We start from the raw sequence: 25,783 nt of genomic DNA, 5'->3' as shown, positions 1-25,783 counted from the left end.
TTTCCAACTGCTCGCTGGACACTTCTACCTGGATTCCCCGTTAGCACTTAAAACTTACCACCTCTAAAATGGAATTCTTCAACCCCTCCTACTCATTCATTCTCTTAAACCTTTCCTTTCTCCTGTATTCTCTGCCTATCTTGGTAAACCATCTCAAACCATCTCATAATACCCGTCTCAAAGCCGGCAACCTGGGAGTCATCTATTCCTTTCTTTCCGTAATCTCTCTCCATATGTAACCAATCACCAAGACCTCTTCCTTGAGTCTCTCAAGCCCCCCTTCCTTGCAGCCCTACCACTGTTCATCCTTTATCACATGGGATATTACTACAACCACCTCCTGACTGCCTCTATTTAACCCAGGCTGTCCTTCAAACTGCCATCAGAGTGATCTTTCAAATACAAAAACTCTCTTATGTTACTTCTCTGAATAAAATCCTCTGAACTTCCCATTGCCCATAAGACGCCATTCAAACTCCTCAACGTAGTATTCAGGGTAGTCCCTTGCAGGGCTGCTGCCTGTCTTCATGGCTCCTTTGTATGAACAAGAAGGAGACACCCCTTTGCAGTCCAGCAGATGCAGAAGGAAGGCTTGGTGAGTGGAGCCTGACTTTATGTGAGAACAAGGCACCCCTTCCATTGGTGGGGGCAGCCCTGCACGAGGGCACAGGGCTTGGCTAGAAAAGCTTGGGCTAAACTCATTCCATGCGCTTGTCACCTGACTTCTAGCCGCATCTCCGCGTGGTGTGGGAGTGTGACCAAACTCCAGCATATCAGAGTCTTTGCAGACTGTCTCCTGCCTCCATGATGGTGCCCGTGCCTTCCAGGAACCGCTCTCCCTCTAGCACCCACGATTAGCTCCTACTTATCTTTCAAGACTTGCTTTAAGCATCACTGCCTCCTGGGAGGCTTCTCTGCCCTCTCAGCCTGAATTAATTGCCATTACTTAGGACAACCCCGACACCCAGTCTACACGTCTGTCATGTCCTGTTGTCAGGCCGTTGTAATGATTAACGTTTACATTCGTCTCCTTCCCTACTTTGTGAACAACTTAGGGGCAGAGGGTAATGCTCTATTCATCTTTATAATCCTGGCCTGGCTTGTGTAAATTCTCACTGAATTGATTGTAGGGCAACTGCCAGAAATGAAACAAAACATCAGATTCTATCTAGGTTCAGACAGAGCTATAGGGCTTACATTTATTATGAAAAAAATTAAGAAAAGAATGGTACTATTTAGTGATGCAAAACCATTACAAAATGCTCCAGAGAGGAATTGTTATTTCTCACTTACAAGCAAAGGCATGAATAGGAGAGGGCAAATGCTGACAGTAGGCAGGGAAAGCACTGGCCTTTCAGAAAGTATATTAAGGGCCTTTAAAGCAACATTTAAGAGGTGGCCAGACGCAGGAGACAGCTGTGATGTGAGTAGGGGCACCTGAGCTGAGAAGCGACCTGAATTAAACCTAAGGGCAGAAAGGGGAGCTTCTGTCGAAAGCCCACTCTTGCAATTGACTGTATGTTTGACCTCTGGGCAAGTCATTAACCTGTGTGTCTTAGTTTCCACATCTGTAAAGTGGAGATAATAATGCTTCCTTACTTCAAAGAATTACAGATTAATCAGTGTCTGAAAAATGTCTCTAACTTGGGAAACTCTATGTAAATATCTAGTGTAGCATGTAGGAAAGTCAGGTGTAAATACCAGAGAAATCAATCTGAGCTTTCTTTTGATTTACTCAAAATGTTAAAAAGGAAAACTAAGGGCTAGTGTCCTTATCCTGAAAAATGCTATTAAGGAAACAGTAGTTAGATTTTCATATTGGGAAAAATGTCCTTTTATAAGTCTTCCCCTCCCCCCATCCATGTGACTCCAAAGCAGAGGTGTCTGTCTGCTGAGGTTTGTGAAGTCCAGGTGTGTGGGACAAAGGCCTCTTGGATGACTCAACAGGAACTAGAAAAGCCGCTCGTGCCAGATGGACTCTGCCAGTGCAGACTGCTGTCGGCTTCCCCGGGTGGGTCATGAGCTGCCTTGTTGCCCACCGCCCAGCTCCCACCTCCAGGGAGAGGATGGGCGGGGGCTTCCATTGGAGGCTGATGTGCGCTCTTGGGATCATGTACTGTGATCCCCAAATAAAAAGGTTAAGGGTTTACAGCCAGTCCTTCCCCAGCTTTCTAAAAAGGGAAGGTTTCGCCCAAGGACCTTTGGGTTGTTGGCTCGCTTGAGGGCCTCCTCATGCTGAGTGGGGGGACTGGGAGAGGAAAGGGGGGAGGCGGCCAAGGGAGGTCAAATTGCGCCCCAGGAGAGACAATGAAAGGACCCCAGAGGAGCTCTTCTGTGCAGGAGGGAGGGAGGCCGGCACAGGACCAGGCGGTAAGGGGAGCTGGCCACAGCGAGGAGAGAGCAATGTGCCCCAGAGGTGGTGCTCCCTTGCCTGGGGTGGGGGGGGGGGAGGGGGGGAGGGGGTTGTTTGCCTGTGAAGACAAGGGTAGGCCGGGGGAGAGAGAGGCTTTGAAGGGCGGATTTATCAGCTTGCTGGGCCAGGGACTGCTGTCCTATCTTTCTCCTTCCCATCCCACTGCCCCTTCCTTTAATGAGTTTATATATTAAATAAGATTGATTTTAAGGCAAGGTGACCTCCGATAGACTAGGTACGTTCACGGAACTGGAAGGTTTTAGTGAGAGCGGTAGAGGGGGCTGACCAAGGTTTCGAGGAATTATGCGGGCACCTGAACACCGGGGCGGCCTCGTCGGTGGCCTGGGTGCGGGGCGCTGGTCGGACGAGCCCACGTCCCCAGTGTCAGCCGTGTCGCCTCCCCCGCCTGTGCTGCTCACTGCTGGGCACCAGCCCTACCTTTTCCTGGACAGTTTAACGCCAAGGAGAAGAGAATCTGATTTAAGTGCAAGCGGTACGTCCCCAAGGGCTGCCCTCGAGGGTGAAAGTGTGACTGGGGGACTCATTGGATTGTCTCAGGTGCTTGGGTTGGTATCTACTTTCGAGGACTTTGAACGTCCTCCCTCTTCGTTGTTCTGAATTACACTGCTTTACCTGCATAGCTTGCCGGTGAGAAGCAGAGGCCGATGAGAAAGTTCTCTCATACAGGGAGTTAATGGTAAGCACCAGTGTACGATGGATTTAACCCTGTTGTACAAAGTTTTCTCTGAAGAGGGTACTTGCTCTATGCTGCCTTGCTATTTTTCTTCTGAATTGTGAGATGCACCTGTTATCTGGAGGGAGTAGGCCTATGACCTTAAGTGATGTTAAATTGCTCGGTAAAGCAGTTTGACTGTGGGTGCTTCACACAAAGCACAAACCATTACTGTGTTTGGAATTATTAACCTTCTGTAATAGTTTTAGTAAAGTGGTTTAGAGCTGAACGTTCTGAGCAGCTCTATTCCTGACTCGTGTATTGCCTTGGGTAAGGTATTTATACCTGTTCTGAGTTCCGTCCCCACCTCCACTCACCTCTTCCAGCTGAAGGAGGAGCTGTGAGAACAGGGCTCAGGCTTGGTGCACGTGTGTCACCGTTATTTAAACAGGGCACATGCATGGTGGTTATCTCCTTGGCTTTCAGAGACTCTTTTTTTTTTTTTTTTTGTACTAGAACTGCCTGAAATGGAATAAACCTTCTGTCTGTTTTTATCTTCCAAATAAGGTCTTTTCAAAGATGCTTCTTTGGGGGAGTCTGGAATAATTAATTCTTTCCCCTGCATCTTTCTCAATGCATTTAATTTGAACTTTCTTAATGAAAACTCATCTCTCATAAATGCTGGGTTGGCCCATTTTGTGTGTGTCTGCTCTGTCCTGCTTTGAGTGATGTGTAAATAAGAGGCAATCTGGTGATGAGTTTTGCTTGTGTGGTGCGGAAGGGTGGAGAGGGAGGAGGGTTTGATGAATAGAGGCGACCGGAAAATGTACTTGATAATAACATGGCCGTGATTGATGTTGTAATTCCTGAAAAATTATCATTATGATATAATTATTTGTTTATGAACTGTGCCCTGAGACTCCCAAGTTTGTGATTATTCATGGCACAGATAAAACTCTAAAGTCAATAATTCATCAAGGGTGTAATGGTTTTGTTTGGGGGGAGGTAGGAGGGTCACAGGGATATTACATCCTGTTTCTGACACTTCCGCTATAAATCTGAGAACTCCTTCAGTACAAGGAAGAGCCATCACCTTACCCTCTGCTCCTTTTTTTTTTCTTAAAGTGGTCTTAGTAGTTTGCATATATTATTTTTAAAACAGAAATTAATTTTATTGTAGAAAAATTTCAACAGAGGAACATTATCTGGGTCACTCCTGTTGGTGTATCTCATGACTGCCGGTAGAAAGATAACAGAACAAAAAACAACTGTGCTTTGTCCCCAGGAAAGTACAAGACAATCTTACACTAATCGCTTTGATTTTGGTCCGTGAAAGGAGACAAAAAGAGGTCTATTCATTTTCAGAAGGTTGATGAGTTTGGCCTCTTGATTTTTATTTGACATTTGAGTGGATGATTTTACACGTACATATCAGGGGTCTTGGCATCTCACCCCACTTCTGCTCCTGTAATGGCTGATACTGTAGTTTCTCTAATTCTTTCAGTTTCCTTCTCGTGGTCGTTTTTCCCTGCCTCAGTTTATTTACAAGAGAGTAGCCCACTGGGAATTTGTTATGGATGCATTATGTGCTTTTATCCCAGGGTTCAGAGTTCTATAAATGCTGGGGCCAGGTCTCTCCTCTCCAGCAGGGCTGGGCGAAGTCGTCTCAGAGGGCACATAGAGTACAATGAAAATGAGTGATGTTTTCACAGGGACAGGCCCTTGCTCACCTTCCATGCCTAGGGAACAACTGAACTTCTTTCCTTAAATTGCTTTTCCCCTAAGCACATGCCAGCATTACATGAGGGCTATATATGTATAGGAGGTGGGAGACCTACCTTGTCAAAAGTTTGTGAAAAGACCAAGGTGTTCTGGTTGACTAGAGGCTCAAGATGAAATAACAATTTGGCCTGGCTGCTAAGAAGTGACTTCAGTTTCAGACTGTTTTAATTAAAATCTCAGAGTCCTGAGCAAAAGATGTAATGGGACTTTTAGCTCAGGCAGGCACCAGATAACACCTGGAGCTCTGTGATTGGTCCGGGGTGCCACGTTTTAAAAGGGGCCATTATGGGTTGAGTTCTGTCCTCCAGAGAGTTGATGTCCTAACCCCCCATACCTCAGCATGTGACCTTAGTTCCATTTCCTTCTCAGGGTAGGGTCATTGCAGATGTAATTAGTTAAGATGAGGTCATACTGGAGTAGGGTGGGCCCTTAATCCAATATGACTGGTGTCCTTATTGGAAGAGGAGAGACACGCACAGCGGAGAGAACTCTGTGTGAAAATGCGGATACACACAGGGAGAAGATGGCCATGTGATGGTAGAGGCACACATCAGAATGTTGCATCAAGAAATGCCCAGGATTGCTGTTCCCCACCAGAAGCTAGGAGAGAAGCAAGGAGCGGACTCTCCATCAGAGCCTTTCAGAGGGAATCCACCTTTGTGGCACCTTGAATTCAGACTTCAAGTCTCCAGAATTGGGAGACAATACATTTCTGCTGTTTCAAGCCACACAGTTTGTGGTAGTAAGGCAGCCATAGGAAGCCAATTCGGGGGCCTTGACAAATTCTGGTGCACCCAGATGAGGGTGACTAGGATGGTGAAGGGACCTGCCACAATGCCATTGGAGGAACAATGGAAAGAACAGGTGACAGTTAACCTAGAGACTTAGCGATACTCTGATATCCATCTTCACATATTTGAAGGCCACTCAGATGGCAGAGGGTTGAGATCTAGTCCATTTAACTCCAGAGGGAAGATTTCAGCTCAGCACCTTCTAAAAATGTTAACAATTCAATTGTGGGCTAGAAAGACCCTCACCGCTAGAATTAAGGAGATGTGATTTCTATACAAGAGAGTCTCTCTCGGTTGCTAAGAGTCTCTGGGTGATGACTGAGTTTAGGTAGCTCACTGCTCATCTGTGAGGGTACACTGTTAAATGGTACCTTCTTATGAATCTAAGCTCCATCTGACTAGCTGTCCATGGGCTACATTGTCGAAGTTTTTCTAAGCCAGTTACTAACTGCTTGGGCTGTTTCCTCTTCCTCCTTTCTCTATTTGTGGTACCTAACATATTGCTGAATATAGAATAAATGGTATTGTGGACACACACACCCTCCAACCAACATTTCTCGATGGCCAACTCTGTGCCAGCCGTCTGGACTACCTGTGAAGGCAGGAATGAATGAACTTGCTGCTTTATCCATTTTGCCATTCCTTTCTTGGTGGAAACTCAATCCATCCTGCCAAACCACATGGTCATTTCTTGTGGAATCACTGACTCTTGACAAGTCATGCTTCGTTTTCATTTTTCCACGTGTCCTCATCCATCAGTATTTAGTAGATCTTCACCGAGCCAAGACTATTCATAAATCATTGAGCTAGGCACTGTGGGGGGACATGAAGATGAACAAGCCATGATTTACGCCTGTGGCGGGTTTACCAGGTCAGCCCCCCTCCCCCCGCCCTTATAATGGTTTTCTAGGAGATACAGAAAAGCGGAAGCATCTAAGGGTGTTAGCTTACCTTAGCATCCCAGAATTGTTTCTTAAGCCTGCTAGCTGCCATCATTCTTTGAGACTCATGCTCACGAATAAGGTTTGCCTTTTTCACTACGTGATATGAAGGATTAGCGAAGGTATTCTTCCTTTTCTTCCAAGTCCTTCACTCTTTCTAATTTTTGAAACTGGATAATCTTCTTGGCTTGAACAGACTATCTTCTGGGCTTGAAAATATACATTATCTCTTACCTTCAATGCAGCGCAGAGACCAAGTTGATTTCGAATTGTTCAGCATGTTGTTCAACATAGATATGCTTTGTCTGGGGGCAGGTGAATATGGGTAAGAGTTATAGCCCCAAAGGACTAAGACCAGAATGCATATCTTCCCTCTTGTCCTGCCTGCAACTTTATTTAAAGGTTTGCTGCCCTTGTTGTTCCTCACTGCCAAATGGATAGGTGTCAGAATCAGCTGGGAAGGAGAAGAGATGCAGAGGGCTGGCCTCAGATCCCTGTTCTATCCATCACCTGCAAACTGAAGCCTTAACCAAGTGACTTGCTGCCAGACTGGCAAGGGAGAGGTCCTGTGCCTCTGAGGAGCTCAGGGTTCTGGTTTGGCTGGCAGCCCCAGGGCTGGGGAAGTGGCAGGGCTGCCCAGTTGTCAGTGGGTCTGTGCCCAGAGCTCACGCCCTCTCTTTTTGGCTAAGAGGTGTTCTTTATTTAATTAGTGACGTATTTTAGCATTGATGGGTACAAATAAAGGACAGGAAACTTGATGCTAAGGAGGCTTGAGCCTGGGTAAGCATCGAGGATTTCTATCACCTCTGCTGCAGAAGCTCCAAATATCATGACGATTTCAACTCACCCATCACCATGTCTGGCTTTCCTTTTTCAACTCCCAACTGCTACTACCTCCAGATCACAGGGTGAAGGGGTGTCCAGAATTAAAGTGTTACGGCCAACCAACATTGTCATCGTGCCAACAGAGGGTCAGCCCTCAGCCTTGGTAGACCCTCCCCCATGCAGAGCTCTGAAAGCCATGGCTAACGGCCTGGTCCATCAACACCTTCAGACAGAGTGCCTTGGGTAAGCTGGCTTCAACACTCACTGTCATCTGTTCAGGACCACGTTTCCAGCTTCATCAATTTGTTTGCTTCTCAATATTGCTCTGCTATATTCTTCTGACTCTCAAGAGCAAAAAGGAAAGATAGATTTTGGCAAAGTAGTTGAGAGAATCCAGTTCTGTATTCTCAGTCACCCTCTTCCTATTTCTGATTTTTAAGTACTTATTTCCAGGGATCCATAAAGGGTCTAGTGGAGAGATCTAGGACCCTACAACCATAACTGCATTTCCACATCCACCAGTCTGAAGCTGTCCTCCATTAACCAAAGGTACCCTCAAATTAGCAAATATCATCAAAGACTTAAAGTAGGACATGATAATTACTATAGTTGGGAGCTTTTGGACAAAGTGTTTGCCTTTTCTTTCCACTCAACCCATCCATATGTCTTCCTTTTCTGGAGAGCACAGACTTAACAGGTGACCCACCTGTATCCTTAACTTTGAGAGAGCGGCTGAAGTTTTCCCTCTTTGTTTATTTTTTGGAGTTGGCCAGCTGACCTGCCTCAAAAAGGGACAGGCTGGATGCTGACCTACCCAATAACACAGCACAGTCATGACTGACTTGGCTTATCTGGAGAAAGAAAATACATATTTAGTATAAAGAGAAGATATAAGCAATGGAACAGTTGGTTATACATTAGAGCTCATAATAAATGAAAATATCGAGTGCATTTTAAATGATTAATGTATGAAAACTCTCATCATTTACTGTGCATTAATCAAGAAAAAATGCACACTTCCCATAGTGGTTAATGTCGCAGGCCCGTTGTTCAGCTCTGATAACGTACGTAGTAATGCTCATATGACGATGAGTTGGGGTAGCTGAAAATCTAGGATGGTTGCACATTTGATGTAGTATTTGGATTAGCATCTTAATCTGTGCCTTGTCAGTCAGCCTCATCGGTATACAAGCTACGCATTTTGTCCAAAACTAGCAAAAATATGGATGCTTTAAAAATTTTTTTCTTTTTTGTTTAAATCAAGAATAATGACCAAGGTACCTGCTTAAACAAATACTACCAGCGTTCATTAGTTAGGATGGTTACATGTAAAAGAAATGATGCCAGATAGTAACAAATCCAAGAGAAGTTTATTATGAAAATGGCACCTGCAGATGAAAAATTAAGTTACATAAAGACAACCATGTATGTGACATGTATGAGAATCTACAAAAGTATAAAAAGAACCCTGTTGTAAATGAAGTATGTACATTTCTGATTTGCAGCATTATAAATGGTCAATGAAAAAAAATGTTTCAAAATGAGCCAGGCACTCAGGAAGTTAGGTCCCGTTAGCTTCACACAAAACAAATGTACCATAGCTGTCGCTTTGTAATGTTTTAATTTTTTTATATATATATTGTAGAGTTGGTAACACTGCTAAGATTTTTACGAACAGAATATCCCTTTCCCCATTATTCAGCTACTTGGCACCAGTCTCCTCATAAAAGTTTTCATATATTTGTACAAGAAATAGTTAAAAACACAGACACAGTCTTCACAGGTAATGAAGTATTTTTTTTTTCCACTTTGTAATTTTAACACTATGGATTTAGACAGCAGCTGTGATTATCTGTTAGTTTAAATCACCAGAAATCATTTTGACACAACACAGAAACATTTATAAAAGAAAATAAAAAACAGCCATCTAGCTGCTCTTTGTAGCTGATAGGTGCGTTCCTTTGATTGTTCAATAGCTAGAGTAGAGCTTCCAAAATTACTCTTTAAATTTCGTGATTGGCCTTCTTCACTTCCTAAACCTACTCAAATCCTTCAAGTAAGCGCTCACTATTAGAATTTGTGGCATTAAACTTCTTTTCACTATTCCACAGTGGTTTGGGCCCAACTCATGGAATCAAAGGGCCTGGAGGAATCCACTCAACACAGTGATATTCAAAGGACAGCCGAGTTACTATATTAGCATTGCACACATAAACAAATATATACGACAATTCTATAGTCCACCCCTCCCCCCACCACTCCCCTTTTGTTTTTAAAAAATGTTGGTTGACCTTTGAAATAATTTTCTGTCTCACTGGTAAATTGCTTTATATATTGCTCCATCAGCCAACCTGAAAGGAAACCAAAGCAAAGCACCCACTGCTTATAGGTAGAACACAAGGGACTCTGGGAATGTTAACAACTGAGGCTATATGGCATCAACTTATTTCATATATCTGAGCATTATTCTTCAGTGCTTTGTGTGGCACTCCAGAAGAAAGAGTCATACCCAGAATTCCATTATGGGAAAAATGGCTCCATTAACCTTGAGCTAGTTAAGAGTCTTTTTATCTCTGAGAATGAAAAAGATTTTGGAGAAGTTGGGGTTGGGGGGGGGGAAATGAGGCAGGAAAAGGGGAGATGAGAGAGAGAGAGAGAGAGAGAGAGAGAGAGAGAGAGGGAGGGAGGGAGCAGGGAGGGAGAGAGGGAGAGAGGGAGAGAGGGAGAGAGAAAGGGGAGAGCTTGGGAGAATATACACCAGCAAAGCAACAGCAGAAATCTTAAAAAGTGAAATGGAAGATTCACAGACAGTAGAAGCAGCGTAGGGTGACGTTACAGAGGAAGGCCACCACACAAAAATCACTAACCCCCAATAATCACTGATTCACTAGGACTGCAGGAATGGGACTGTACTAGAGATAGAGCACAGAGAAGACAAAGGACAAAACAACTACATTAGCTTAGTATATACTGCATATAGAAACACACATTGAAACTGCAATGGACTGACAGCCAAGGACACATACACAGTGCACACATTACAGTTCTCACATCTGTTATTAGATGCCTTAACAGCTGCCAAAAATGGAGTGGAAGAAGAATTTATACTCGACAGTCGTTTGGAGTGTTTGACACTACACTGATTTCTGGCAACAAAGACAAAATAGGATATTTTTTTCTTTTTCTTTTTTTTTTTCTTTTTTTTTTCAACTTAATGCGCAGTTGCAGTTATCTGTTTGAAGCTTATTTTAACCCATTCTTTAGTTTTAAACCTTACTGGTTCCAACCTAGAAATAAAAGAACCAAAGGGGAAAAAAAATCCACCAAATCAGTCCCCCAAAATACAACCTTCCTTTTCTTTTTTTTTTTTAGCAAGAAATGAAAAAAATCAAAAAACGTTAAATATTTTTTTCCTTCTTTTACTCCAAAGTGTTATTGAAGTTGCAAAAATTAGCCTCAGTTAGACTGAGAAAAGGAAAGAAAGAAAGCTCAACGAAAGGCAGTATGTACCTAAACTGCTCCTCAAATCAGTTTGATTGAGTTTTCCAAAAGCCCTTTTAAAAAGGGCTTTCCTGACCCATTAAATTTAATGTGAGGCTATGTTAGTTGGGAGGTAAAAAATTTTAAGTCCTGCAGCAAACATTAATGAGGGCTTTGTCTTAACTAACCAAGGAGACTGCAGCAATGGACTCCAGACCAGGACAGAACACATTTTTTTTCAAAACCCAGCCCAGGAGCTGCATTTTGTATGAAGACATTACAGATTAATAAATGATAGCACCATGGTTTTAGAAATTAAGTTAATGTTTCAGTAATTAACATTTAGTCCAACTTTTTTTTTAAACATTCTAGTCACAGGCCAGAAATTAAGTTTAAGAACCCAAAATTATTTTTATGTGCAAGTAAGAAAATCTTAAAATCTTAACCATAAAAAGAGAATTAAATTCTGCATAAAATTCTAAAATACTATCCCGCTATTTTCAAAGGAATTAGGAACAGAAACAAAAACACCACCCCATTTCATTTGACTTAGTCAAACAGGGCACATTGTTTATGCTTGTCTCTTTCAATCTTGATCATATCAAGATCTTTACGAAGAAAACTCAATGGTTGTCATTTCAGAGATCTCTTGACCACAAGACTGAGTATTCTATGGCAGAGGCATATACACATTAAAGACATCTTAATAAAGATGCAAAGGAAAGCAAAACAACCCAACACACATCTCGGAAGAAGACAAAATGGCAGGCAACTGCTCGTCTGACCCTCTGAAGGCCAAAAATAAACATATCTTTACAGGAAAGAATGAGTCCAGTGAAAGAAAGAGGGGATGGAACGGGGACCGTCGTGGCGAGAGAAGATGCTGACCTGCTCGAATTCAAAGTGCTAGAATCAAAGGTCTAAACGAAAACTCCGACGATGCCTCCGGGCAGAGCCCCGGGCCGCGCTGGGCGGTGCTCAGTCCTCCTTGCGCTCCAGAGTCTGTGCCGCGTGGATGCCGTTGCTGTAGACGGGGAAGGGCAGCGTGGAGAAGAGTCCCTCGGCCGTGGTGAACACGTTGCCGGTGGGCATCTGCGTCAGGCTGGCCGCGCTCACGGCGCCGCCAAACGGTCCCGACATGTTGAGCCGGTGCACGTGGTGGTAGAGCATCTCCATGGGCGTCTTGGGGTCAAGGCCGAAGCCCGGGCTGTTAACGTCCACGAAGTTAACAGCGTGCGCGTTGGGCAGCAGGTTGCCCTGCATGGCCAGGGTCACCTCGGCTGGCGCGTAGCGGATGGTGCCCGTGGTGTAGACCCTCTGCGCGGCCGTGCTGGTGGCCGCCAGCGTCCCGGTCACCCTGTGCACCAGCGGCAGCACGACGTTGCCCGCCTGCAACCTCTGCAGCGCCTCTAGGTCCCCAGTGTACAGCAAGGAGTTGGGCGCTCCGGGGCCGCTCCCGCCGCCGCTGCTTCCGCCCCCGGGGTGCTTGTCCCGCGGGGACGCCGAGAGCGGGGGCGACAGCGGGTCGGAGGCGACGGGGGCCAAGGCCGCGGGGGCCGAGGTGCCGAACTGAGTCTTGCGGGCGGCGGCGGCCGTGCCGTCGGCACCGGGCGGAGTGAGGACCGAGTCGGGGATGGCCACGTGCAGCCCCCCGCCGCCTGCGCCGCCCGGCGGGGACGGGAAGTGCTCGGAGCTGGGGGGCTTGGTCATGCTGTAGGGCGACTCGTTCCGGGAGATCTCCCGGTTGGGCGGGTAGTTCCAGATGCTGCTGTCGTTGTCGAAGTTGATGGGTTCCGAGATCTCCGTCTTGATCTTGAGCACCGAGGCACTGTTGGGGGAGGACAGCAGCCGCGGGGGCTCCACCAGGCCCGCGTCCAGGCCGCCGGGGCTCGACGCGCTGGATAGGCGCCGGCGGCTGGCGCTGCCGCCCTTCTGCCGTTTCCGCCTCTTCTTGCGCTTCTGGTGCTTGCTGGAGGCCTGCGCGCCCGCCTCGCTCGCGCTGTCCGAGTCCTTGGCGCTGTCCGACGACAGCGACTCGCAGTTCTGCAGCCGCAGGTCCGACTCGCTCTCCACGTAGCGCTCGACCTTGATCTGCATGGGGCCCAGCGCGCCGAAGCCGCCGCCGTCCTCGGCCGCCTTGGGGTTCTCAAAGTCCGAGTGCTCGAAGCTGTCGTCGCTGTCGCGGCTGTCCGGGTTGCTGGAGCTGTGGCCGTCATCGTTGCAGTTCATGTCGTTGTCGCACGTGTTGCCTGACTTCTTGCGGTCGGGCTCCGGGTCTTCGCTGTTCTCGGACTGGTTCCCCTTCTCGTCGGACTTGGAGTTCTCGTTGTCCTCTGCGTGGGGCCGGCAGCCGCGGGGGTGGGGGGGGGGTAGGGGGCGGGGAGAGGAGACACAGGAGACAACGGATTAGCAGGGCGAGACCCACCTCTCACCTGCGGGGGTGGGGGAGGGGAGGGCGGAGGTGGGGGGGTTGTCGCCTTATCCTGAGCTGCTCCACTGCCTCGGTTACTTAAAGCCTGGGCTTTCTCTCTCGAGGACCTAGATTAGAGGGACCCTGACTCAGAAGTGCGGTCCCCGGATCTGCCCGCAGCATTGGCATCACCTGGAGGCTTGCTACAAATGCAGAATCCCAGGCTTCCACCCAGACCTACTGGATCAGATTCTTCATTTGAACAGGATCCCCAGGTGATTCTTAGGCACGTTAACATTCGAGATGTTCTGCGAAAATGCTCACAGACTCAGGAGTAAATAAGGTGGCAGTGACACAGAAAAATGATGATTTGCAAGGTGACTTTCCAAAGAGGTCTGCACCTTCCCCTGGTAAATATCTGCTCATTATCGAAAACCATACTCTCCATTCCTAAAGTTATTTTTCTCTAGAGCACTGAACGCCATCTGATTCATTGTATGTTTTATTTTTATTTACTTCTGTCTCTTCCCCCAACTGGAATATAAGCTCCACAGGGCAGGGAATTTTTGTCTTTTTTGTTCACTGCTATATGCTATATAAATAAGGAGCAGAGATTGTCTGTTCTAGAACTCTGCCTTAGTAAAGAACTTTCTCGAATGAATGCAATTTACAGGAAATCAGTCAAGATCCTCCCCACCTGCTTCGGCCTCCCTGATGCTGTGTCTGGAGTAGAGGGAATACGGTACGAGAGCATGTTCCCTAAGGATGGGGTTTGTGGCCGGTGTGCCCTAGTCATCTGGCACATTTTAGGGAGGAGAGATTTTCTCAGTGATAGAAGCTCAGAACCTTTAGGGATGATGCTGATTTTATGGCTCTGCTTTTGGATGGCAGCCTGGACTAGCACCTTGGACAAATCATGTAACTACTCTGGCCTTCATTTATTTAGCAGAAAAGGCTGGGTTAGGAGAGGCTTAGGATGTTTTGCAGCCGTAAATTCTATGAGTTATGTGCCCCTTGCATCTATGCGTGTCTGTGGAAGGGGACTGGGAAGTGGAGGAAAAGTAAATTTTTATATTAGCTTTCCTGTGCTCCAAAGAACTACTCAAAGTTTGCTTCCCAAAATAACTAGGAATGGGAAGGCATGGATTTGTTCAGCATAGATTCAGAAAATGCGTAACAGACGGCACCCAGAAAGAGTCATTTACCGATGCCATTAAGTATCCCACTTTAGAGGTTTAATCCCAGCTTGGTGAGGATGTGAATATTTGGGGCTCAAAGTCATGGTCTGTCTTGGAGCAACAGAGATAGCCCTGCTGTCTGCTTCTGGTAAAGGGGTTGGAGCTAGCTATGGGGTTAGGGCCGGGCTTCTTCTGTATGGAGGACTGACATTAAGTGATGGCTCAATCAATCAATCTCTCTGTATATTTGTGTATATATATTTATATACCATAATATACCTATGTGTATGAATACATACCACAACATGCATATATGTATATATTTATACATATTTAGATGCATGTATATATTTACATAACACCACATACATAAACATATGTATTGTATGTATGTGCACACACTTATGTAGTGTGTACATCTGTATGTAGTGGTATATAAGTATATATACATATATGTGTTGAGAAAGACTCAGTAATAACTTGATGTGACATATATCCCTATATAAACTTTGACCAGTTGCTTCATTCAGATGACACTCCTTTGGCCGTTGCCCACCCCTCAAGTTTGGAAAGGCAAGCCATAACTGCAGAACACGGAGAAGTCGTAATACCTGTAATACCTGAGGTGTCTTTAGAGTCTGACTCAGAGTCGGAGGTCTCTGAGGATTCCGAAGTTTTCTCCGGCAGGTGGGGAAGCTGTGCGATGTCCATTGGCGTGTCCTTGTACTCGGGGTTGCTGTGGAGGAGGGAGGTGTTCATCAAGAGTGCAGATACCCATTCTGGATGGGTTGCTTCTGACCATCTTCTTCCCACTTCCTTGCCCCAAACTTCTGGAGTTTAGAGGGTTTGAAAGACTAAGCATGCATTCGTTTCTCAGCTCATCATGGGACTTTTACAGAAGCTTGGATTGCATGCGCTGGGCAACAGGTGCACCTTGCCACAATGACTGAATACCCAAATGCTACGTGAAAGCCACCAAAAAGCTTTCAAATAATCAGGTACCACTGGGGGCCAGGGAACTGGGCTGCTTGACATTCCTCCCAGTACCACACCTGGGGGAAGGGAGGATGAGAGGAGCACCCTCAACAATTCATTCCCCTGCCTCCCGGTGTGCCCTGCCTTCTCCTGGGCTCCTGATGAGTCCATCGCTTCAGTACCCTTGTCTTGGCTCCTTGACGGAGTGTCCTCAGCTGTTCAGGTGGCTCTAAGGCTATTGGGGGCGGGGAGTTGGGGGACAGAGCCCTCAGCACCTGACGATCTGACAGATGCACAGGTGCACCTTGGGCTGCGTGGGTTATGGCTACTGAACTGTCAACACACCCATTACAATCACATTTTCATCTGCTCGTGTGGTGTACACCTGTGGCTTGTTAGCTGGAAATCTGATTGCAGCGGGGAGAGTCCCAGTGTGAAAGAACGAAGCGAACCCCATTTGCACAAAAGTGCTTAATTTTTGTTCTATTTTTAATTCAGAAACAAGCCTCCTCTGGAAAAGGGAGTGTGTTCGGTCAGTCAGCGATCTTCTAGAAATGCCACTCCAAGGCCAGGCCAGCATGTGAGCAGTACCAGCTGCATAACCTGAAGGCACTAGGAAAGTCTCTTGCCTCCAAATGGAAAATGCCTCTTCTGTCCTTCTATCATGGCCAGTCAGCCAGAGACCTTCCATAGGTCTCCGTGACTCACTAGCTAATTTCTAGTGAAGTTCCTGTATCAAAGAGTCACTGTTTCAGTAACTACACTAAAACTGCAAATATCCCAGGGGGGTTCCTTCACTCAGGTAACTTATCAGGGCTTTACTCCTTAGTGTGAATTAGCGCAGCCGCAGAGCTTTCTCTAGATGATCAGATGAACCAGATGCTGGGAAGGTAGCCTTAGCCCTTACACAGTTTCTGTAATTCTACCAGGTGTTGTGAAGGGTACAGGAAGAAGACTGGAGGATCAGTAATTTCAGAACAGGGACGTGCAAGCCTGGATGGAGCCCAGAAGTGAGGGATTCTGGCCAGGAAGAGGGAGCATGAAAATACTGCTTGGGGAAGAACAAAGGACAGGAATGTGGGAAAGAAAAACCAACTTCAGTAGTTGCTATCAGGCCAAGGCCCTTCTTCCTAGACCTCCAGCCTGGAGGAGTGATCCTGATGAGTGACAGACCCGGGGAGCTTCCTCTGCTAAAGCTCATGTATGTCAGTCTCCTTTGGTCCAGATGCCATGTGGGTTCACAAGTCCCTTGTCGGCCAACTCCCAGTCTTCTATTATTGAACCCAGGGTGAGTCTTCAGGTCAGCTGAAACACGTCTGGCATGCGTGAGATCGAGGCTCTTAGAGCCTGAAGGCTGGGCTTTGGTACCCAAACTGCCTCCTTCTTCTCCATATGGAATTAGGCGGGCCAGGAACACCAAACGCTCATGAGCTTGTACCATGTGATCCTAGGCTAGACCAAGTGTTGCTCTAAAGTAGCACCAGCTACCCTCTCCTCACCCCTCCTCACTCCCTCTGTCTGGGGGCAGAGTAGGAAGTCATGAGGCTGGTGAGGCAGTAAGAAAGATCCAGAAGGGAAGAAGTCTCCCTGAATGAGATGAACAACCATAGGGATTACTTTAGTGCCCTAGGCTCCAGCAGCCTGGGGGACGGCCATCCTACGGTCTACGGTGTCCCTGTTACTGATGTCTAAGTTTTACTAATAACGGGTCTCCTTGGCACGGTGAATGTCAGTGCCACAATATTCTGTCTTCTCTTTGGCATGTGAGCTTTTATAACCTTCTGCATTGCATACAGCCACTGTTCCGTAAACCTCTAAGTAAAAGAATTCCCTGATAGCAGAACCCATCTTCAGCATATCACAAACACAGGGGATAGTTTGCATGAAGAGCAGGCTTTGGAGAAAGCCCCATTAGATACCCATACTTTTACCTTTAGAGAGAATTAACGTAGAGCAGAAGAGGTCAAAAAAGGGAAAAGAAAGTAGATGAATGAAGACTCTTCTAAGTGGTGCACATTAAAGCCCTCTCTAGAGCAATAATCATTAGTGTCTGATTGATATGCTATTGGGAGCAAGCACGTTCATGCCTTCAAGTCGTCACCAGCGGACGCGAACACACTCTGAAGGGTCAGCGTGCTGCTGAGCCACGGCTGTCTGCATCTCTGTCTCAAAGAAAAATGGGATTCGGTACTCCCTGTCGACATCAGTCAAAGGGCAACAACTTCCATTCATAAGACCCGCTGGGAGTTTTCCTGCTCAGACCACATGTGGGCCCTGCTTGGTGGTTTTAGGCCAAGAGGAGCCAAAGACTAGAGTGACAATGGTGGGAGGGAGCCAGGCTGAGCATCTGGATAGCTTCATGGCAGGATTGGTGGAGAACCTCCCAGAAAGCTTGTCCCCAGACGCAGACCACCCAGGCTATGCGTGTTGGTTACTTTGGTGCTAGCCTGAATCCACAGGCAGCAGATGAAGACGGAGAGACGAGGGGTGTTGCACACTGGAATTTAGGAGGCTGTGGAGCTTGGCTGCATTAATGGATATAAATTGGAGGATGCGTTAAAACAGCGGTCACCCTTGCCTGAGATCACACTGAAATTGTCTCAATTCTGGCAAAGTGACTCCCTTTGCTTACCAAAACTTGAATGTCTGGGGAATCCAACCCTACGTGATACGCTGAGGACTTCAAAGACATGGGATACAGGAGGAATATGAACTCTGCCACTTCTTCCGCATCCCCTTTTCATAGTTTTCACAAGGGTTGGAGCGCATGAGTATGAGAACGTGTGGGGGAGAAGGAGATCCTTTTTGAATGCTTCCACTGGAGGCAAACGTCTGTGTTCTTTTTCTGACCCGAACATTTGTGGGGAAACCAAAGCAACCTCTGCAGAACCGCCCCAAGGTTGGCAGACCAAGAACTACTGAACATTTCGCAAATCTGCCCTCGAAGTCCCTACCGACATGGCTTTGAACTTTTCCCATTTCTTTGAATCTTGTGGAAAGAAAAGCAGAATTTCCATATAATTCCACACCAGATACTGTCAAAAGATAATACAACATTTCAGCTATTTACCATTGGGCTGCGTGTTTTATAACTGAGATGGAAACGAAAAAGAATTCCAAAATATACCTCAGAAGATAATTGACCCAGATGATGTTTTTCTCATTTGCGTTCTTGGCGTTAATAGCTATTGTGGCACTAGACTGTATCCAAATATATCCTCCATTCTTCTGCATCCAACGATAGTACTTTGTCACGCATTGGCCCTTATTCAGCACTGGTGAAAAAACAGAATAGAAGGCATTGCATATTAGGACTGGGACGAAATGGTTATCATCTCTGCAAAATCTGAAGCTTAGAAAGGGGAGGTCCCGGACTTCCCTGGTGGCGCAGTGGTTAAGAATCCGCTTGCCAGTGCAGGAGACACGGGTTCAAGCCCTGATCCGGGAAGATCCCACATGCCGCGGAGCAACTGAGCAACTAAGCCTGTGCACCACAAATACTAAGCCTGCACTCTAGAACCTGCGAGCCACAACTACTGAAGCCCGCCTGCTCCACAACAAGAGAAGCCACCGCAATGAGAAGCCCACGCGCCGTAACGAAGAGTAGCCCCTGCTCACCGCAACTAGCGAAAGCCCGCGGGCAACAACGAAGACCCAATGCAGCCAAAAATAAATTAATTAATTTTAAAAAAAAGAAGAAAGGGGAGGTCCCGCACCAAGCCAGCGGTGCCCCTCTGTACGCTTAATGTAGAATGCCATTAGTAGGACAAATAAAATCACCAATTCAGTGGAGCAGTAGCTCCGGAGCTAGGGTTACTAGCGTTTGTAGCAAGACTTTATTCCATTTTGGACAGTCATGGTGTGAAAGGAAGGATAACAGGACTGCAAATCTTTCTGGCTCACAGAACACCTAATGCGGTGTGGATATTGTCAATGGGTTTGACATCAGATGGGAACAAAGGCAAATTTGGGTGTGATTTATTCATAGCTTCAAGGTAGCTCTCTTTGCGATTCTGGATATCTGAATGGTTCCAAAGATGCTTTCCTCCTCTGTCTTTGATCATTTCACCTCAGTGTGAGCGGTATCAACCCGTGTCCTTATGTATCGGTTCCTTTTGATCTTGTCGAACAGAATTTATGGTATGAACTAAATCTACATGTGTCAGTCGGGGGAGATTCTGGTGAGAAATTTGCTGAACGTTGGAACAAAATACATTCCCTCACCAAGTCAGACAGAAACACTGGCCTAAGCGAAGCACAGGTTTGACTTGGCTAGAGCCAAACAGAGTGACAGCTCCACACAGACTCTGAAATATGGCCCCAAATGAAGGAACAAGTAAAAACAATCAGTAATGTGAAACGGTGCCATTAAATATCCACGGAAAGAGAGCTTTAAAATGCAGATGTTAAAAATGATACTTTAACCAAAATCTTGCCAAGTTGAAATGGATTTGATTTGTATCTGGGCACGCTTGAGCTAGTAAAAGGGGGAAGAGTGCAGTAAATCAGCCCCTGAAATAAAGTGCTATGGATGGGAAGGGTTTAAAAGGATGCCGGAAACGTGCACACCCGCTGTTATCGCTTGGATACGAATTGCAGACTCCACACCCCGCAACAGCGCGCCAGCTGGCTGGCCACTAGAGGGCAGTGTGCACTCGTCCACGCTGCCCACTTTTGGCACGTCCTTGTCTCCGTCTGCTAAAATGAAAAACCTCTAACTGCTGTAATAAATTTGGCTAAATTAGCTGCTAAATGGTTATCTCAAGTAATATGTATTTGCATTAATCATCTTGCTCTAAACCAGAACAAGCCAGAGTCCTAAAGACGTAGTAAATTCATATTGTCCATTTAATTATGGCTAATAAGTGCTTCATATACAATAGTTTCATGAAGTACATTTTGATTTTTTTTTTGGGGGGGTTGGATGAGTAAAGGGAAGTCACTTTGGAAAAGGGCTGTGTTTAAGGCTGTAGAAGCTCTTCCCATCATCATGTCGGAGCCACTCTTCCTAGCTCTGAAAGTGGTCAAAAATCAAACCTCCATATATTTTATCCATAAACATATAAACTTCAACGCTTTTCTCCCATTCTCTTTTTTTTTGTCTCACAATACACGAAATGGATGGTTGTAAAATGTAATACTTATGTCTTAACAGTTGCTTGAAAAAGCCTTGCTTTGATGAGTGCTTCAAAGAGCGGCGAGTTCTATTCAGAAACTATTCTACAGTTCAGGGTATTTTTAAAACCCGGAACTGTCACCTTCTCTTAGTGGTGAGGCTCCACAGGTAGGGCTGTACTCTGCTTTTGTAGGCGATTGTAAGTTCTGCCATTCGGCATGCATGGCTTCCCCGGCTCCAAAACTGTGTAGTGAAGCTGAAAGCAGTAAAATACTGACTCTGCCATACAGCACTTCTGTCAAACCATTGTTGCATGCAACAAGATGTGCTTTTATTCAAATCCTCTCAACCTGGTTAACTATTAATAGAGGAACGATGGGTTATGAAATTCTGCCCACTATTTTCACAGAAATACTTAGAGCATCCCAATCAGTGGTTGGTGTATAATTCTACCTGCTGTGTATCTGGAATAAGGGATAATTTCAAATGGTTCTAGTATTTTTAATAAAGGCAAAGAGACTAAGAAGCCCCTTTTATAGAGTCACATGAAGAAAACACTGAGATAGTAGGCTAGACCAGCCCAGCCTGGCTGGGGATTTTCGACTGGAATTTGACCCAAAGCAGGCAAAATTAAAAAAAAAAAAAAGACCCCACAACACAGTGCGTAGCAAGGGGCAAAGTGAGACAGAAATTATAAAGTCAAATTAGAGTTTGCAGAATCAGCAGAAAGATCACCACGCCCTCTCCTTCCTAATAATACTTTCTCTTACTTACAAACAAAGAAACAGAGAAACAAACAAAATCTCCTTTCTGAAATGCACCTTTTTGGGTTAAGGCAGTGCAACTCTGGGTCTGATTGGGTGCATCTGTGTTTCCTGAGAAGATAAATACAAAGTTATTAGGACCCATGATTCCACGAATATTATTTATCACCCAGGCCAAGGGCCATCTAGCAAAGAGAGGAGACCTCAGTGAGAGAGAGGCAGGCCAGGCAAGTTTACGTGATGAAGTGGTGGTGAAAGAGCTGCGGAGAAAAGGACCCCTGAGGGGTTCCTTGGGGAGTCAGGAGCTACTCGAGTGCCTTCACTTACCGTGGTCCACACCACAGAGCAGATCCAGGGGCCCATCACCGTCAGCTCAAGAAGACAAGTTTAACCTAATCCATTAATTTGCCCTGGGCCAGCCTGACAAACAGAATTCTGAAAAGGTAGACATTCCAGCATGGTCTTGGATCATGACTGTTTCCTGAGGATCAGTGTTTTCTGAATGACACCCCCATGTATCCATGGGAATCTAGATAACTCAAGATAAGGCGCTGAGTTAGCTCCTATTATAGCATGAAATGTTGACTAAAAGATCACCCCAGTTGCGTCTGTTTTTCAGGAGGACCCGTAAAAGCGGTCACGATGGAATTTTGCTTCTTTTAAAATGAACATGGAATAATTTTTGCTTGGGGCTCTAGAATATAAATTTATGATTTGTGGATGAAGCTTCCTGCTTTAAAAAAAAAAAAAATCATACTGGCAAATCAGTTGGATCGTTCCAGCTGTGCCAGAGGCAGGATCTGACAGCTTTTCCTGAGCTCATGTGGTCCTAATCAGCTCAGGAAGAAAAGCCACTTTGGTGCCAGTTTGAAAGAGATTTTTAGTTTGTAAGAAATTAGACAACTTGAAAAACACAAAAACTTTTTTGATACTCTCTAATGCAGGGCTGCTGTTTTTATTTTGGGGTTTTTAGCTTTAAATAATGGAGAGAAATGAGAGAATGTCTGTGTTAGTCTATTTCACAAAATCCCTTTTGTGGAGAAACCCAGAAATAGCATGATGTAAGTTACTTGGTATGGAAGTCCTTAAAAACCAGTTAATTGTCCCTTGAAAAGAGATAGATCCTCGTCAAACCAATGAGCCCAGGAGAACATTCATAACAGTGTGCTCAAACTATAAAGAGAGGAAACCGAGAGAGAGAGGAAATATCTATGAGGATCTTATTTTTAGTCTTACACTGTGATACGGTCTGAGTACTTCTAACACATCACCTGGCATCTTCTCTTTGGCTTATCCCAAAGTTTACTTTTTGCCGTCCAAACCTTTTGGCAGAGCAGCCTATGTGTGCTCACTGGATTCAATGATCACATCATAACATTTCTAGAAAGATGTCTTTAAAACTGTGTGATAAGAATTAGTTTTTATTTAAGGATCTCAAAACACTGAAATGGCCTTTTCTTAGGTTTTAGAGGGTAAACATGAAGACACAGGGAGGCTGACTGTGTTTCTCCCAGATGCCCTTTCAGTGTTGGATGGTCTCAGGTATAACCGTGGATGCCTCTGCTACTGCATGACAACTTGTTCCTTTGAGCCCTGAAATCCAGGGTGTAGCCAATTGTTTTTGGCTGTAATTGCTCAGCTCTGAGGAAAACCAGGAAGTTGTCATCAGTACTGCTCCACCTTCCAAGCTACAGGTGCCTTTGAGTTACAGACTGTGCTCTTCAGAGGACAGAAATGACCCTGCATTTGGGAGAAGAAACTACCAGAGACAAGGAGAGACTTACATCTTGCTGGGGGAACCATTCTAGCCCTGCTCATTTGACCATTTTCGTCTCTAAGTGTCAAAATACCACCAACCCCTAATTGTGAAGGGAGTGGCAAATGCGGTTCAATCCAAAGAAAAATGCTTACGTGTTAGAACACGTGACCTTTTCCATCACATACACACTTTGCCCCACAAAGACTGGGTGCTCTGATTGATTGCCTGTCTTTTTAAAAAGTCACCTGGCCTCTTGGTTTGAGCTTAGTGGCAGGCATACAAGAAATGTACTCCTTGTAGAGAAAAACTAACACCTCCCCCCCCCCCACCCCAGCCAAATCTGATGAGCTCTTGCTGGAGTGCACATCTATGGCTCTGCACGCAGTGACCAACAGAGGGATTTCAGTGTTCCTTAGGAAAACTTTGTCCACAGAGATAGACTGATGATTGAAAGGACATAAAGGAAACCTGTGTCTGTGGCAGGAACATAACTCTGTTAGTAACTCAAAACAAATCAGTCCAAGTTTGCCTTCAGAAATATGGAGGAAAAAAGAGAACATGGTCTCTTCCTGTTGGGCCGTTCCACAAAATCAAAGCCAAAGATTCTAAATAGTGAGTTACTTGTGTCTTCAAAAGAAGGAAGCAGTCTAATTCGGTTTGAAGAGGAGATGAAGAAGACATCTCAAAAGCGGTCTTTTAGCAAAGTGTCTCACAAAAGGACATTTTAGAGGTTTGCATATGCATTAAAAAGCTGTAATACTTGGTGTATTCAGGTAAGCATAGAATAAATAGGAAATGGTGAGATCATCGGAGATTTCCACACTTGACATTCACACAGCTGAACAAAGAGCTTCATTATCGTCACGGCAATATGAGGGTGCATCTGCTGCTCGGCTCACCCCCCCCCCCCCTTGAGCTACCTTCATCAATGGCTGCAGAGAATGGGGAGTGGGGGGTTTTCTGCTAGATACTCAAAAATTAATTTTGAATTCACTAATGTGGAGGGCGTGTAAGTTAGGGGGTGTGTGCTAGAATCACACTTTCTACTTAATACCACAGTTGGGTGCTTAGCTGTAGCTACCGGTTTTTCTTTCTACATTCACAAAACTGGCAGATGAAACATGAAAAAGAATACTGACTCTTTAATCTCTGCTTCTCCACCTAAGGCCCAAGGCAGGCTGACAGGGAACTTCATTCTGGAAACAGGACTTTTTTTTTTTTTTTTTTTTTTTTTTAAATTCTGGATTACTTTTTCTTCTGCTTTTGAAAACTGTGGGCTATAGGGAATGAACCTGACATAGACTTAAAACAAGAACAGGTTTCTTTATCTAAAAAGTTACAGTCCTTGATGCTTACAGAGGTCATTTTCAAAACCCACAAGAGAGACAGCATTAGAGCCAGGAACTGTGCATTTAGCGCTTTACTTACTCACAATAGAGACAGTTTTTCATTTAGAACTGCTCATAGGATCAAGCAGGGCTTTGATGCCGTGCAGACTTTCCTATAGATTTTGCAATTAGTGAGCTAGATGTCTTAAATAGCAGGCATCCACAAATTGGTTTTTAGTTTTTTTGTAAATTTACGTGCTGAGCAATATTTGATCAAATTGAATGATATTTGATACTTTAATGTGAGTTACGAGCTTAAGGACAGAAGACCCGTGGATGGTCTGTGAATGACTATGCATCATCTATGGATTTTCCCCCTAATATCCTAATGACAGGCCCTGCTTGAATTGCTATCTGTGTGATTTATAACCTCAGAAGAGGTTTTTTCCTATATCACCACCGCCGATTGACAGATTTTTATTACTGTTAATACTGAATCCTGGAGAAAACTTTTCATTGATTGAGAACATATCAATTTGTTAAGTTTAAAAAATAAATTCCCCTTTCCTTGATGATAACGTGCAGAGTTGGAGACCAAGGCTTTTGAACATTGAGGGGATCATGTTCTAGGACCGGAAGAGTCAAAGTAATTGTTGGTACGAGTGACATCCGAGATCTCAGATTTTTTTTAAGCTGTTTTCAGTCCAGTCAGGGAGTTTCAGTACTGTTTATTCCTGACCTTCTTGACCTGAAATAGTTAAGAACAGAGTATTTTTTAGCCTCCAAACCTTCTTTTTTGTTGGGGGTTTTGTTCTATAAAGGGACACAGTGAACTCTTGCGTGTGGAATTAAGATTTATGACTAGGAAATCAGGGAAATGGTGGATTTATCCACTTATTCAATAAATAATTTTTTTGAATGTGCCTCTCTGTGCCGGGCACTGGGGGATAGCAAAGTGAGCAAAATCTGTCACTGGCCTGAACTCCTGTCTGAGTCTGAACTTGTCCCAGAAATTCTGTCTCCCTTCCCGGGGATTGGTTTAGGTTTGGAATATGATGAAACACTGCACAACGAGACTCAGGGGGAAGTCTCCCTACTGTGGGAGACTGTTGAAAATGTTTTCTTCTTTCTGAAAATAAGGATTTACTTCTCTTTGTCTTTGAACGGGAGACAGATGCTTATCAGTCATTTTTACTAGTAAGTTTATCACGGTGATGATTTACGGAAAGTGGCGTGGAGGCCTATGAAAGCACAGCAGGTCCACCCTGACCTGGGTGAATCCTTCACCTTCCTTTAAAAATGAAGAGAGGGCTTCCCTGGTGGCGCAGTGGTTGAGAGTCCGCCTGCC

At 45.3% G+C, this 25,783-nt stretch overlaps 1 protein-coding gene and 1 long non-coding RNA gene across 3 annotated transcripts in view; one reads left to right on the top strand and one right to left on the bottom strand.

The window, feature by feature from the left end:
- LOC116748358 overlaps nt 1-25,783 on the top strand; it is a 251,025-nt gene that overhangs the window by 65,994 nt on the left and 159,248 nt on the right. The gene's annotated exons all lie outside the window — the stretch shown is intronic.
- The window catches only part of NPAS3 (neuronal PAS domain protein 3), a 758,103-nt gene continuing 743,906 nt past the window's right edge, over nt 11,587-25,783 (bottom strand). The window contains exons 9-11 of the mRNA XM_032621122.1: nt 18,596-18,743; nt 15,105-15,229; nt 11,587-13,238 (exon numbers count right to left, since the gene is read on the bottom strand). Of these exons, the coding sequence (XP_032477013.1) occupies nt 11,884-13,238; nt 15,105-15,229; nt 18,596-18,743 (1,628 nt within the window). The 3' untranslated portion in view covers nt 11,587-11,883. The remainder of the gene's footprint in view (nt 13,239-15,104; nt 15,230-18,595; nt 18,744-25,783) is intronic.

This window comes from Phocoena sinus, chromosome 2 (assembly GCF_008692025.1).
Source record: "Phocoena sinus isolate mPhoSin1 chromosome 2, mPhoSin1.pri, whole genome shotgun sequence".
Classification (NCBI taxonomy): Eukaryota; Metazoa; Chordata; class Mammalia; order Artiodactyla; family Phocoenidae; genus Phocoena; species Phocoena sinus.
Note: the sequence above shows the minus strand (reverse complement) of the source record. Positions and strands in the feature narration are given on the sequence as shown.